The 13840-nt window shown below is 43.0% G+C and overlaps 1 protein-coding gene across 1 annotated transcript in view; it reads right to left on the reverse strand.

Annotated features, from left to right (window-relative positions):
* Positions 1 to 13840, reverse strand: part of slit3 (slit homolog 3 (Drosophila)) — a 288135-nt gene that overhangs the window by 62124 nt on the left and 212171 nt on the right. The window contains exons 9-14 of the mRNA XM_030116436.1: positions 11765 to 11909; positions 8755 to 8826; positions 6976 to 7047; positions 6146 to 6217; positions 3335 to 3478; positions 2092 to 2255 (exon numbers count right to left, since the gene is read on the reverse strand). Of these exons, the coding sequence (XP_029972296.1) occupies positions 2092 to 2255; positions 3335 to 3478; positions 6146 to 6217; positions 6976 to 7047; positions 8755 to 8826; positions 11765 to 11909 (669 nt within the window). The remainder of the gene's footprint in view (positions 1 to 2091; positions 2256 to 3334; positions 3479 to 6145; positions 6218 to 6975; positions 7048 to 8754; positions 8827 to 11764; positions 11910 to 13840) is intronic.

Consider the following 13840-nt stretch of genomic DNA (forward strand, 5'->3'; position numbering starts at 1 on the left):
CAAAAACATTTTCATCTTCGTCCAATGGCTCCCTCTGGGCTTTTTTCCACAATTATATTTCTCATGTCTGAATCTTTCAATGGTCAGACTCTGTCTCACAATGACCTTTGACTCTTGACGAGCCTGTTTTTCCTGCCTGATCTGAAAGGAGCTTCCTTTAAGCTGACTTGTCCTGATGAGGAACCAAACCTTGGCTGCTTGGTAAAAGCATTATTTTTTACAAAATCTTTTTTTCAAAGTACTTCTATACCACACATTTTACATTTAGTTCACTTTTAGCTACACTTTGTAACCAATAGTTTGAAACATGCTGCATAAATGAAGTTGTGATCATCGAGGCGGCTCTGAGCTCAGCCTCCCCTCGGATTGAACAATCCATTTCAAACCGGGTTAAATCTTCAGGGTGTTTTGCTTTCACACCGTGTCACAAATGTAATAAACACTTCTATTCTATTTCTAAACTCTCGAATGAACGGATGATGCATTTGATGTAAGTCAATAGGAAAATGAAAAGAAGCTTTGAGGCTTCCTTTTCTGAGACTGAAGAGTTTACACTTTGATGTGGTCTGAGTGTTTACAGTTGAACAGATTCACACAGAAGTGAAAACAGACGTCTGAAAACCACCTTCTCCAGCTCTGAACACGTCACATGACTCAGATCTCGCTGCTTTAAATTCAAGAGGCTGTGATTGATGTCTAAAGTGGAATTGATCCATTTGATGTGTAAAACTCAACGTCCGGGCGTGTGTGTGTGTGTGTGTGTGTGTGTGTGTGAGAGAGAGAGAGGATCGATGCTGATTGTGATCAATTGCTGATCAGTGCTGACTGCACTGAACTGATCAATTTTCAACAAAAACTAATATTCATATCACGACGAAAACAAAAAAAAGAAATGCTGTAAGAAGCAGAGAGCAGCAGACTGACAATGAACCACTTTAACATCAATTCACAGATTTTGGGAAATTAGAAAAAAAAAACTCCTTCCTGTTGTATAAAACTGAAAATCTGAGACAAGCGACTCCGACACACACACACACACACACACACACACACACGCTCAGTCTTGTATTTCTATCCTTGTGGGGACCGTCCATTGACTCCCATTCATGTCTAGCCCCTAACCCTGACCCTTACCCTAACCCTAACCCACACCACAACAAAGCCTAACCCTAAAGAAATGTTTTTGCACTTTTACTTTTTTCAGTAACAACAACATGGTCAAGAAAACACTGTTTCTCCTACTTAGGACCGGAAAAAGGTCCCGACAAGGCACGTCGTTCCACGTTTTGCTATCCTTGTGGGGACATTTGGCCCCAACAAGGATAGAAATACAAGAACACACACACACACACACACACACACACACACACACACACACACACACACACACACACACACACACACTCTCCCATCGTGCAGACAGTCCCTGCTGGGCTCAGTATTGAGCTCCCTCAGTACTCTCAGCTGGTCTGCTTTGTAATTATTGAAACCTGTGGCTCGAATCAACGGAAACAACAGTGACACAAAACTACCAGAAAGATGAACTGACAGCACAGGATCAGTAACACACAACAACTACCACAAAGGTTTCACTCATGCATGACTCCCAGTCTATATTCTCCTGTGAGTTGGTAGTTATAGTCGTCCAACTTTGTCATCTGTCCAGAGAATGATTTTTTTAAAAAATATATTATTATTATGTTTATTTATTGCTGACTGATTTCAAGAGCTATGACCAGTTTTATCCTACAATATGAAGATAAAAACATAAATTAGCACATGACGTTAGACAACACATAGAGTTTGAAGTGTATTTTAATAGTCACACTTTCTTGAAATTGTTTGCTTTGTGGAAAATTATTTTAGTTTGTTTCCATTTTGATACTTTGGAAAAGTTGAGTAAAAAATGATATTTTAGGCCATAAATATGCATTAAAATCCCGTTTAACGTGTAACACAGACTAAAACTGCATTGACTACATGTATGATTTCTGTTTTTCTATTAGAGTGTCAGTGCACATGATCACATATTCATGAGGAAGAAATTGCAGCTCCAGTGTGAGTTGAGTTTGTGTGAGTTTCATCTCTTACCCGTGCACCTGAACTTCTTGCCTTTGACCTGGCTGATGCGCTTGTTGGCCAGCCTCCTGGGGTGGCTGCAGCGCGCGCCGCTGGTCTCGATGGGGTTGTCGAACAGGTAGTCGGCCAGCCACTTCAGGTGACAGTCACACATGAAGGGATTCTGGGCCAGATGACTGAGAGACAGAAACGTGACAGAGAAGAGGATTTCACAGCTTCCTCTGATTTTTTTTTTTTTTTTTATTTTTTTTTGGTTTCGGATTGCAACACCAAGTCTGAATTCCTCCTGATTCAACCTATTGTCGTGTATTTTCTATAAACCGCTGGTGTCTGGAACATGTTTCCCTGGTAAAATCCTCTTGCAGGAAGTGCTATATTTTATAATTCAAGAGCATGTTGCAGTTACAAAAGCAGATGGTGGTAAAAACCGATAAACCATTATTATGGTGGATAAATGGAAAGAAATTCCCAATTAGGTATCTGTTAAGCTGATCCCATTTAGAGATCAATACACAGCTTTGTAAATTAATATAGAGCTGCACTAATAAGTGTTTTTATTACTTGTTAAATGGTATCAATAGGTACAGGTTAATAGTTTCAGTCAGAGGGAATTAAAGTTCATTAACGGTCAAAGAAAATTTCTTTCTGTCAATCGACAACATGTTTTGTATTAGCGTTGCAGACAGTGAAAAAAAGAAACAAATATAAATCATTATAGATACATGTGTGAAAAAAAAAAAGTGAAATAGAAGATAGTTAAACAAGAAGTCAAAAAATGAATAGATCATCAGAATTGTCACCAGCAAGTAAAGTCAGGGCTTATATAGAGTTAGAGCTCAGAAGTGAGAGCGACAGTCCCTGGATTTGCCTTGGGGAATCCTCAGGCAGCCTCAGCCCATAGGGGATATACTGAAATCCCCTGAGATCTGCCTGACTGCCTCCTAACATCCTAATAAACCTGGGAAACATGCGAAGAAGCTTAAGGTGGTCAGATTACCATGAAGATTATTCCTATTGAACCAGCATCAACTCAACTAATTGTTTCCACATCAGATAAAAACTGCGGTACTATCATAGGGACACACTTGCAGAATTCCAGATTCAGAAATACATAAATACGTTATAGTAAAATCCGTGAATGCAAAAGACACCTCCAGCCATCTGTTGAAATGATGTTTGTGACTGTTTTTTGATACGAAGTGGATCAATACCCGAAGAGTTCACATAAAACTGTTTGAGATGTTGCGGTACTCACAGAGTCTTGATGGAGCGCAGAGGAGCGAACAGGCCTTTGCTGATGGTTTGCAGCTTGTTGTCGTACAGGGACAGCAGGTTGAGGTTCTGCAGGTCTTGAAAGGTGTTCACCCTCAAACAGTTGATTTTGTTGGCGTTCAATAATCTGAATCAGACAAAAAGTGTATTTAAATTTTGGATTTTTTATCCGTTTTTTCTTTGGTTTTGCTCGTGACAAAAGATTAACACACATGCAGATTATTTGTTTTTCTCCAGAGACTCATCTCTGAAGAAAAAGCACTACTTTTCTCCTGTTTTCGTTTTTTTTCCACCACCCCTGGCAGTAGTCGCCCCTCCCTTCCCCACATCTCCCTGATTATATTTTTTCTGGCCGTGACACATAAATCCAAAAATTGTGGTTTCATCCTTTTTCACTTTTTCATTTGTGGAGCAGGAGGGGGAATATCTCCTGTTGGGTTTGCGAGTGTAATATCTGGTTTTGATGGGACGGACAGATGGCGAGGAAACGATAGAGGCAGGAAGATGGGATGGGGGGAATAATGAAGTGAGACAAGGAGGGGACAGGTGAAACTTTAATTTGGAGTGACACAGATATACGTTTACGTGAGAGAGGCTGACGGACAGAATGGAGGCGAGAGGACATGGGAAATGAGAAATGTGATGGAGGGATTAAGTGAAATGACAGGAAAAGTTTCCCCCTCGACCCTTCTCTCCGTCTCTGTGTCCGTTTCCTACCTGCACTTCATTAACTAATAAATCCAGCTTGTCAAGGTTTCTCCCTACATTTCCTCTTCTCCTACCTGTAGTCCGTCTCATTTTCTGCATTTCTTTTTTGCTCTTCTGTCGCACTCGTTGTTACGGTGCTTCTCTCACAAACTCTCATCTGTCCTTCCTTCTCTTTTTCTTTCTTTCTTTCTTCTTCTTTCTTCCGCCTGACAGGTGACTAACTGGCTGCTGGTGCAGCAGCCCGGCTTAATTGTCTGGAGTCCGCCTAACGAGCGCCGGCACCGGCCCGGCCGACTCCGCACGCGCGTTCACGCGGGTGACGCACGCAAACACCGCGCACGTGCTGCTCTGCGACATATCCATGCCTCATTAGGCAGCTCACGGGGGGAACTAATTACTCGAAGCTGCGCCGGTAAAACAAAGCAGCGGCGAGAATATAAACAGCCGACCGGCAGCCGACAAAGCAATAAACACATCTCCGCCGCGGAGGGTTGACGGAGCGCTCCATTCAGCGGCGAGGGCTGGGAGTGTTTCGGGATTCCGACACGATATGTGAGGGACTCTTAGCAAACTCAGTGACTTTTTGGAGACGGGGTGTTTTTACTTCTGTCATTTAATTTAAAAGACCTAATCCGTCTGTAAGCCGCTGGTTTGATCGCCAGCAGTCAGAGGCGGTGACTTTGCCGAGGAGAGCAGAGATGTGGCAGATTAACAGCAATTCATTCACACACTGCATGAAACGGTCACAAAAGAACAGAAACTGTCTTGAATCATCCTATTTGAGAAAAGTGCACAAAAATATTCACAAACACATTTGGCGGTCAACATTTTACGAGTGCAGCATCATGAGGTTTTGGAGGAAACTCAGATTTGGACAGTTTAATGTTAATGTTAACGTTAATGTCAATCCAATCTGTTTCCCATACATGTACGGCTGTCTTTCTCCGTACGCTCGCCGTTTTCCATCTTTCAGTCTTCATCCATCCACCAATTAATTTATCTCTCCATCCAGCCCCCTCCCTCCCTCCCTCCCTCCCTCTCACTATGCACCACGCATCCCAATGAGCCACCTAAGCCTGTAAAAGGTGTTTGTGCGTTAGATTCGCTCATCCTCATTCTCTTTGCTCTACTTCATTTTACGACGGAGAAGCCCAGAACATTAGCCGCTCCTGCAGAGGACTGCGGCAGCGGCGAGGACCATATGCCACATACAGTAGTTACGGAGGAGACGCAACTGGGAATGTTACTGCATGCTCAACTATCACTGCAATCTGAACATGTAGCCATGAGGAGATATCTACAAATAACAGCATTCCTGCAGGGTTTAAAAAAAAAAAAAAAAACTTGGGAGACCATTGTGGTTCATGCCGGACAGTTTATCCAAATCCCTCCCTGCAGACACATATGTGCATGCACACACACACACACATAAGAAAAGGGACAGATGGCCAGCGAATGCATGACGAGGGAGCTCTGAAGTCGCCTCTGCGGTGCGGCAGCGATGATCACCAGAATTTGGACTCTGATTGTGGCTGAAGAGCCTAATTTGCTCTTCTTCTCATGAAATTGTAACAAACTGCTGAGCAATGAGGAGACATAACACTGGTCTTAGCTGTGATTACAGTTTACAAGTAGATGTGGTTTGCTTGTGCCAAATGATCAATTCGCCATAACAGGGGCATGATGGGAAGAAGACCAAAGACTGCTGCACCGGCAGGAACTCGCAGGAGAGATCCCACTGGTGTCATTTTGGTTTATATGTGTTGACTTCCTCTTGACATTCAAAGCTATGAACCAACAGGATGTATTGCAGCTTAAACAGTATTTTAGATTATATGTTATGTTTGTGGAAAAAAATAAAAAAATAAAACTGGCAAGTCAACAGTCCTTTTGTCCAAATGTTTAGCGATCCACTTGGCGGTTGCCATTTTCCACAACAAACTGAAGCGGCTCATTCTGAACCGAAATGTTCAACAACGCGGCGTTTCCAGGGCTGTTTGGCCATTCAGTGACAGAGTTAATGTTTTCCAGACTGAAGCATGCAGACTCTCAGGTAAACACAGGCGAGCTGGCAGACATTACTTACAGTAGCTGGAGAGAAACCAGTCCATCAAATAAGCCCTTGGGCAGTTCGGTGATCTTGTTGCCATAGAGCACCCTGCCCAGGTGAGAAAAAACAACAACACTCAGATGACAGTGTTTACACCTCGTGCTCTGTTTGTGAACACTGGAAATGCTTGTGAAAAGTATCAACAGCACAGAACGGTTTTTGAAGACTTTGGCTTTTCTGACTAAGCAGTCAGTTTTGGCCCATTTACCTCATTTGATGGTCAGAAGAATGAAGTGATGTGTTTTTCCAAATGCAGCCGATCTGATTTAATTCACTCGGGAAATTTCATATTTTGCTACATCGCGCCTCAGAGGGTCTTTAGCGGGGAAGTCGTGCCTCTCAGTGACATTCCTACAACAGCTGAGTCGGCTTTATGTGTGTGCACGCGTTTGTGTGCGTGTGTGTGTGTGTGTGTGTGTGTGTGTGTGTGTTCAGTCTTAACACCGGGTTTGGTTCACCTTGTCTGCTCCGTCTTGTCCGTCTGTCTCATTTTCATGCTCCACATTGATTCAAATTAAACTGTCCTTCATGTTCTTATCGCATTCACCCTCAGAAATGCAAACACACACAAACACACACACACACACACACACACACATAGAAGGGCAGAAACACACACCCAAACAAACAGCACTCACACAAACCTGCTGCATTGTGTTCCAGTTGTCAAAATTGACTGCCACGACATTTTTATTTGCTTAATGTCTGGAAACACAATTACTGCCCTGCCTGGGTGTGTGTGTGTGTGTTGGTGTACATGGATGTGTGAGCATGTGTCTTCTGAAGCGTGCATTTGTCATACTTACAGCGAGGTGAGTGAGCGAAGGCCACTGAAAGCATCGGCAGCAATGTCAGAAATCTGGTTCTTACTTAAATCACTGGGGAGAGACAGGAAAGTGGGGAGGGGGGAGAGAGGGAGAGAGAGAGAGAGAGAGAGAGAGAGAGAGAGAAAGAGAGAGAGAGATTACTGTAATACACAGTAATGGGGTTCATTTTGTGTGAATGTCCTAGAACTGTCTGACAAATGATCATGGAGGAATACATCAGCAGAGGTCAAGGCAAAGGGACAAGAGTAAAAAAAAAAAAAAAAAAAAAAAGAGTGAGGAGGGGTGAAAATGTGAGTAAATGAGACAGAAAGACAGAGAGAGAGAGAGAGAAAGAGAGAGAGAGAGTGGCGGGACGCATGTTAAGTGCACTTCATGTCTTTCACGTCCACTGCTGCAAGATATATTATTAAACGCTGCTGTTGAGGTGAGGTTAAAACTCCACCTGTGTGTGTGTGTGTGTGTGTGTGTGTGTGTGTGTGTGTGTGTGTGTGTGTGTGAGTAGAGATTGTGGTACAGAGGGGTGGATAACCTTATAACCTTGCACAAGTCTGCAAGTCTAGCATTTTCAGACATTTGCATGATAAGGACATTTTTCACCAGTGAGCAACACTCTACTGTGTGTGTGTGTGTGTGTGTGTGTGTGTGTGTGTGTGTGTGTGTGTGTGTGTGTGTGTGTGTGTGTGTGTGACACCGACAAGAGGAGATGATTTGTGTGGGAGTGAGTGTTTTAATAGAGATTTTTAGAATCTGGCGTTTGGATTTCATAATCAGCGGTGGGTTCATATTTAAAACATTTTCCCAAAGCCGAGCTTCTTCAAACTAGACGACACATGAAAAGTACGGCCATTTGTGTCTGCTGGATTATTTATTTTATAGCAACAGAGCTTCTTTGTGACAAAGCATGAAGGTTTCCCTCCCTCATGCTCCTACTCTGTCTTTGCTGACAGGATTTGGCAGACACACTTCTCACACACTCTGAGATTGTTTATTATGTCTCAAATAATTCAAAAATGACCAGAAAGAAGATAAATAGAGCTCTGTTTTTCCAATACTACTCATAACGGTTCCCGCTGAGGTTTCTGCACTGTGGCCATCCAATCACAGACAAGACTCACCAATGTGCCAGACATTTGTAAAAAGAGTGTTTTGGTCCAAACACACACATTAAATTTTAAGGAATCCCAGATAGTGAATTTTTATAAAGAAGGCAGAACGGTTATGTGTATACAGAAAAGGCAGACGTGATGAAACGATGTAGATTCCATGTGGCACACATGCAGGCAGAAAAGAAAACACTATGCACATTTTGAAGTATTTTGCAAACTGGACCAGAATAGTTGAAGATGGAGTTAAAAAATGTGTCAATTTCACTGATTCGTTACGTCTGAAGTGCTCCTGCATTTCATATGTGTCCATTTGAGCCATCAGCTCTGCTAAAACAATCCATAATTTAAAAACAAGACCCACTGAGGCCATCTGTCAAGATTAATGTATGTATTTACAACTCTCAGAAAACACAGACATGATTTGCAAAGACCAAATAGAAGCCGAGTAGAACTGAATGAATCAAAACCAATGATGCTAATATTGCATATTTAGTGAATTTAAATCAAGAGCCGTCAGAGTTACTGATAGTTCAGATGCGTCTCATCAAAAGATGGAAGCTCTACTCTCTTAAGGATGTATAATTCTGTTTGTCTGCATGATTGTGTGCATGCTGGTGGGCGTTTGAATGTATGCAACTGAAGGAAGACTCACATCCTCTTGAGCTTCTTGTAGGCAGAAAAGGCTCCTGCTGGGACACTTTTAATCAAGTTCTGCTCCAATCGACTGCAGAGAAAATGAGAGGAAAGATAATGACAGCAACAGTTAGACACATTTTCACTTTTTTTTTTGTAAGAAATGTAAACGATAAGCATGAGCCTGAATCAATGCATAACAAATGAAACGCCGAGTCCGTTGTGGTTCCTCTCAAGGTCGTCATGGAGAATATGTTTACTTTACAACTTCAGCCCAAGCACAAGGGCTCAAACAGGCCAAACGCCGGCTGTTCCAATCAGCACCGACACCACATTTCTGCAGGTGGGTCAATGCTTTGCAGCAGAGGCCAGCCGGGGTCGCTCCGTGTGAGATGCTGGCTGGAGTTTTGCAGCTCTGTAGTAATGAGCTTACACGAGAGCGCTCGGACTCGACTGTGAAGGACTGGAAAGACTCGTCTGGCAGCCGGAGCCCTGACCGCGAAAGACACAACATGTTCTAAAAATTCAGCCAAGATGTTCAATATTTATTGTGATATATATTGACATTAAAAGGCAAATCATGTCTGCCTGAGTGACGATGTTGAACTTCTTCCACTCCAGCGAGGAAGAGACAGTATTTATGAAATTTTCCAAACTTTTCACACTGAGGAACAAAATTAATTTAAATCTCTTTATGTCAGAAAACCCACAATACCAGAACGGTAGAATTCTATATCGTCCTGTGAGGAGCCATCAGAAGCAGACACACAGTTATAGACAGAAACAGTGGAGAGAGAGAGAAAAGAGGAGCTGATGGAAAAAGGAAAACAGCATGAAATGATGCAAAAAAGGTAACAGAGACGGAGGGAAGAGGACAGAAGGTGAGAGCAGGACTCAAGAGGGGGAGTCAGAAAAAGAAAAAAAAAAAGGACAACAAAGGAGAACTCAGAGCAGTGGAGAAGTGTGACCAACAGGGGAGAGGAAAGGAAAAAGGTGAAGAGAAGAGGAGGATGCAGAGAGGTCCCAAGGCCAGCCACAGGGTCAGCTGTCAAGATGATAAATGGAAAGTAATCCACCTTCATCTTCAAATTGTGCTCCTCTTCAGCCCCCATACTTCTCTTTGTTCTCCTATAATATTATCTATCTATCTATCTATCTATCTATCTATCTATCTATCTATCTATCTATCTCCATTTTTGAAATTAACAGTTTTCAAATTCTACTTATTTATCAGAATTTTTTTGCTTCTATTTATTCTCTATTGTGTTTATTATCTATTTAAAACTCATCCTGCCTTACTGTGTCATTGGGCTGAACATCAGATTGAACTGTAAAGGACAAGACTGTGACTTTAGATCCGAGGACCGTTTACTGACTCATATCACCCTCTATATTCCAGCTCCTCACTCTATTAACGGCCCACAATACCTCATTTCAAATCAGGGGTCAAAGTAAATCAAGGGTGAGTGTGTGTGTGTGTGTGTGTGTGTGTGCTGACAGAGACTATCTGCACACACAACAAGTTACAAATTATACGAGGCTGTAGTAAAACAAGGTTGAGACAAAGACACTTAGAAACTCGATATGGACGGACGTATTAAAGGGAAGGCACTTTAAAAAGCGGTATGAGAAATCTATATGGTGAGGGGGCGATTAAATGATGACCGACCGAGGAGATGTGCTTGGCAAGTGTTCACCAAATGTATATATACAGTACAGAGCAACCCTCAACCACACACACACACTGATAGGAACCTTCTCACACACACACACTTCTGTTGATGTTGATGCTGCAGCCTTGAAACAACAACAACATTAATTTGCTCCATATATGACTTGATGAGCCAAATTAGCAGGTTTAGAAATGGAATCGCCCTTTAAAAAAAAAAAAGAAAAAAAAAAGAAATGTCGACACCCCCAAACTCCTCCGGACACACACACACGTACACACACATGCCTGTGAGCCTTGCCATAACACTTAGAAAGATGACTCTGTCTTCATGAAAGGACTGACAATACATCATCCTTTTATACCCTATTGTTCTTGGCTGCAACAGCGACGTTTATAATAATGCATCCAATGCTAATTCAGCGTGTGTGTGTTTGTGTGTGTGTGTGCACACTGCAGATTTCAGATTTCATAACACATTTCACTGCCTGTGGCTCATCTACTGCTCGTGTGTTTGTTTTTGCACTCCTAAAGTGTATGTGTGTGTGTGCGTGCGTGCGTGCGTGCCTGCGTGCGTGCGTGCGTGTGTGTGTGCTGTGTCCAAACACATGCCTTGCTTGTACAAACAACAAGTGGTGTGTTGGCATATATGCATATGTTTGTGCGTGTGTGTGTGTGTGTGTGTGTGTGTGTGTGTGTGTGTGTGTGTGTGTGTGTGTGTGCGTGAATCTATTACTTATGCTGGGGAGGTGTAGTGGTATTGGTGTAGCGTTGCGGGGGAGAATTGCTCCTTTACTCACAGAGCAATCAACCAGCTGTCCTCTGTAGAAACAAACAGGGTACAGCGATCAATACGGATATCAAACACGTCCCTCTGTGGGGTGTGTGTGTGTGTGTGTGTGTGTGTGTGTGTGTGTGTGTGTGTGTGTGCCTGTGTGTGTGAAAGGAAGAAGGAAATTGAGAGGAAGAATGAGGAGGAAATGTGCAGAGTCTGGCTGCAATATCAAACAAAGCCAACACAAGTCTCCCAATGTGCTGCACTTGGGATTAATTATTGTATTATTTATATAATCCATAAATATTAATTTACTTCATTTTGGTAGTCAAATATGCTTTTCAGCTCCAGACAGATTCCATTTGGAGGAAAGGTGTCTCTTTGGGTTGTAAAGGTTGCTGGTCTGTGCTACAGAAGTTGTGATCACAAAGTTGAAATGAGACAAACAGGAAAGATCTCATGATTTTGTTTTGAAACATTAAATCACACACAACCGCAACATGATGGCATGAAGAGGCAACTCACAAGGAAAAGGCAGTTACAGTTACAGTTTTAAATTTCTAAGTAAGAATAAAGCAGCCTTACATCTCCACGATGCCTTCGGGGAGGTTTCCCGGTATTTCGGTGAGACCCTTCCGACGACAGTCGACGATGTTGTTGTTGCAGGTGCAGCTCGGTGGACACACAGCCACCTGAGGGACACACGTCCTCGACTCGGTCTGCGCTGGACCTGCAAGCAATAAGATCCAGGATGTCAGATTCTGAATGAAAGAAAGGGAAGTAGCGATGACCTGGTGACGCATCTTCTCTGAACACTGAGGGTGCAGAGATGAAGCAGGGCTGGAGAACGTCACTGCTTTTACAAACTGTCTTGATCGAAACTTGTGAAGCCGAAAACTTATGTTACCTATACTTTACTTTCCAACAGGGCGGAAAATTCCCTTGATTGCTGCAGGAGGACGAAAAGCTACAAATGCATTGTTTGGTGTAGGAAATACATTTTTCAGGGTAAGGCGATCCAAGGCCCCGCTTTCCCAGTTGGATCTGTGTGTCCAGTGATACTGTACAAACTAACAAAAACAAGCAGTCCTGCTTCAGTCATGGACATTATGTTCAAAACATAGCTGTGGAAACCCAAAACTTTACTGGAACAAAATTGAAAAATGATGCGTTTTCAACTGAACGCGGTCTTAGTTGGTCAGTTAAGTCCTAGTTACGTCTCTCCCAGCGTCTCCATGGCGATCGTGATACACCTGAGAGAGCCAGTGGAGCTCACCTGGGCCTCGGAGGCTCCAGAAAAGCTTTGCTTTAGTGAGTCTGTCGTCTAACATCAGCCTGTTTGCGGTGGACGCTTGTTCTGTTTCTTTTAATAAAAGTCTGGGTTTTCCAGTGACTTTAGCGCGGCCGGGTTCTCACAGGAGGGGGACGGCGGTGAGGTCAGGAACAGGTAACTCAGGCAGAAAGAAGGAAGGATATGTAGATTGAAGGGAAGAGGGAAAGAAAGGGCCGTGGATGGCACCTGCAGTGGGAGAAGTGAAGGCAGCGAGCTGCAGTGAGAAGCGAGCGTGTAGGCAGAAAACGCCAGGCTTCGGGCTAATAAAGAGAAAGCAGCCTGACAGTCTATTAGCAGAGAGAGCTGAATCAGAGGACTATAAACATCGTCTATACTATCTGCAGCTGATAACACCACTGCACTTATACTTGCTTTCTAGCTGATTACACGGTCTACACGGTGTAATTCTTCCGGTCTTATAAACTCAAAGCTGAGGTGTCTGGAGACGATAACAGCGCTGCCTGTAATAATGGTTTTCGGCTTTAACACCATTATCTGCATTCCACACCTCTATGTTAAAGAGTCACCTGCCAGCGGGGCCACAGCGAACCTCCGCCTGACTCCAGGTCTCAGTATTACACGCCATGTGTATCGCTGCTGTGGAATAGTACGAGGTCAGCCGCGTCAAAGAATAATATAGAAATTATTCTACGTACTGCAGTTTGTTTACAGCAGTGGCGTCAAACATAAGGGCCAAGGGCCAAAACTGGTCCATCCGGTCCATCAAACCACGACGCGAATAAGATAATCAACGAACACACTGATTTATGTCCCAACAGAACAGGAAAAAAAGAAGAATCGGATTTCTGGCAGCAACATCTCCACACCTTTGATTTATAGTGAAGTTAAATCTTTGTGGAGACCTCCAGCTCCACCAACATATAAAGAACAGCAGCTTTTCAAATCAGGACAACAGATCTGCTCTGAAGTCTACAGAAGACATGTGCTACTGACGGTCTGGAGTTTACACATGGCCTCCGTCACCATACTTTGTCACTCAAAACAATCTGCCATTTAGTGGTTTCAAAGCTGATCGAAGGATGATGGCTATTTCCAGCAATACGAAATAAAAATAAAACAAAAACATTCAGGGACACAATTTAAAGTGAGATTTAAGTGTTGTCCAGGGATTGTGTTTGTAATGCTGGATGGGAGAGAGTTCCACAGGTGGACGGTGGAGGAAATGTAGAGGCAGAGCTGAGAGCAGTGAAAACCAATATTTATGAATAATATGGCCAAATTAAAATACATAGTCACCTTTAAATCTGTTCCTTTTATCCTAATAAATGCTTCTTATGGGTGTGCAGAATCAGAATTTGGTCCTTGCA

This window comes from Salarias fasciatus, chromosome 2 (genome assembly GCF_902148845.1).
Source record: "Salarias fasciatus chromosome 2, fSalaFa1.1, whole genome shotgun sequence".
In the NCBI taxonomy this organism is placed as follows: Eukaryota; Metazoa; Chordata; class Actinopteri; order Blenniiformes; family Blenniidae; genus Salarias; species Salarias fasciatus.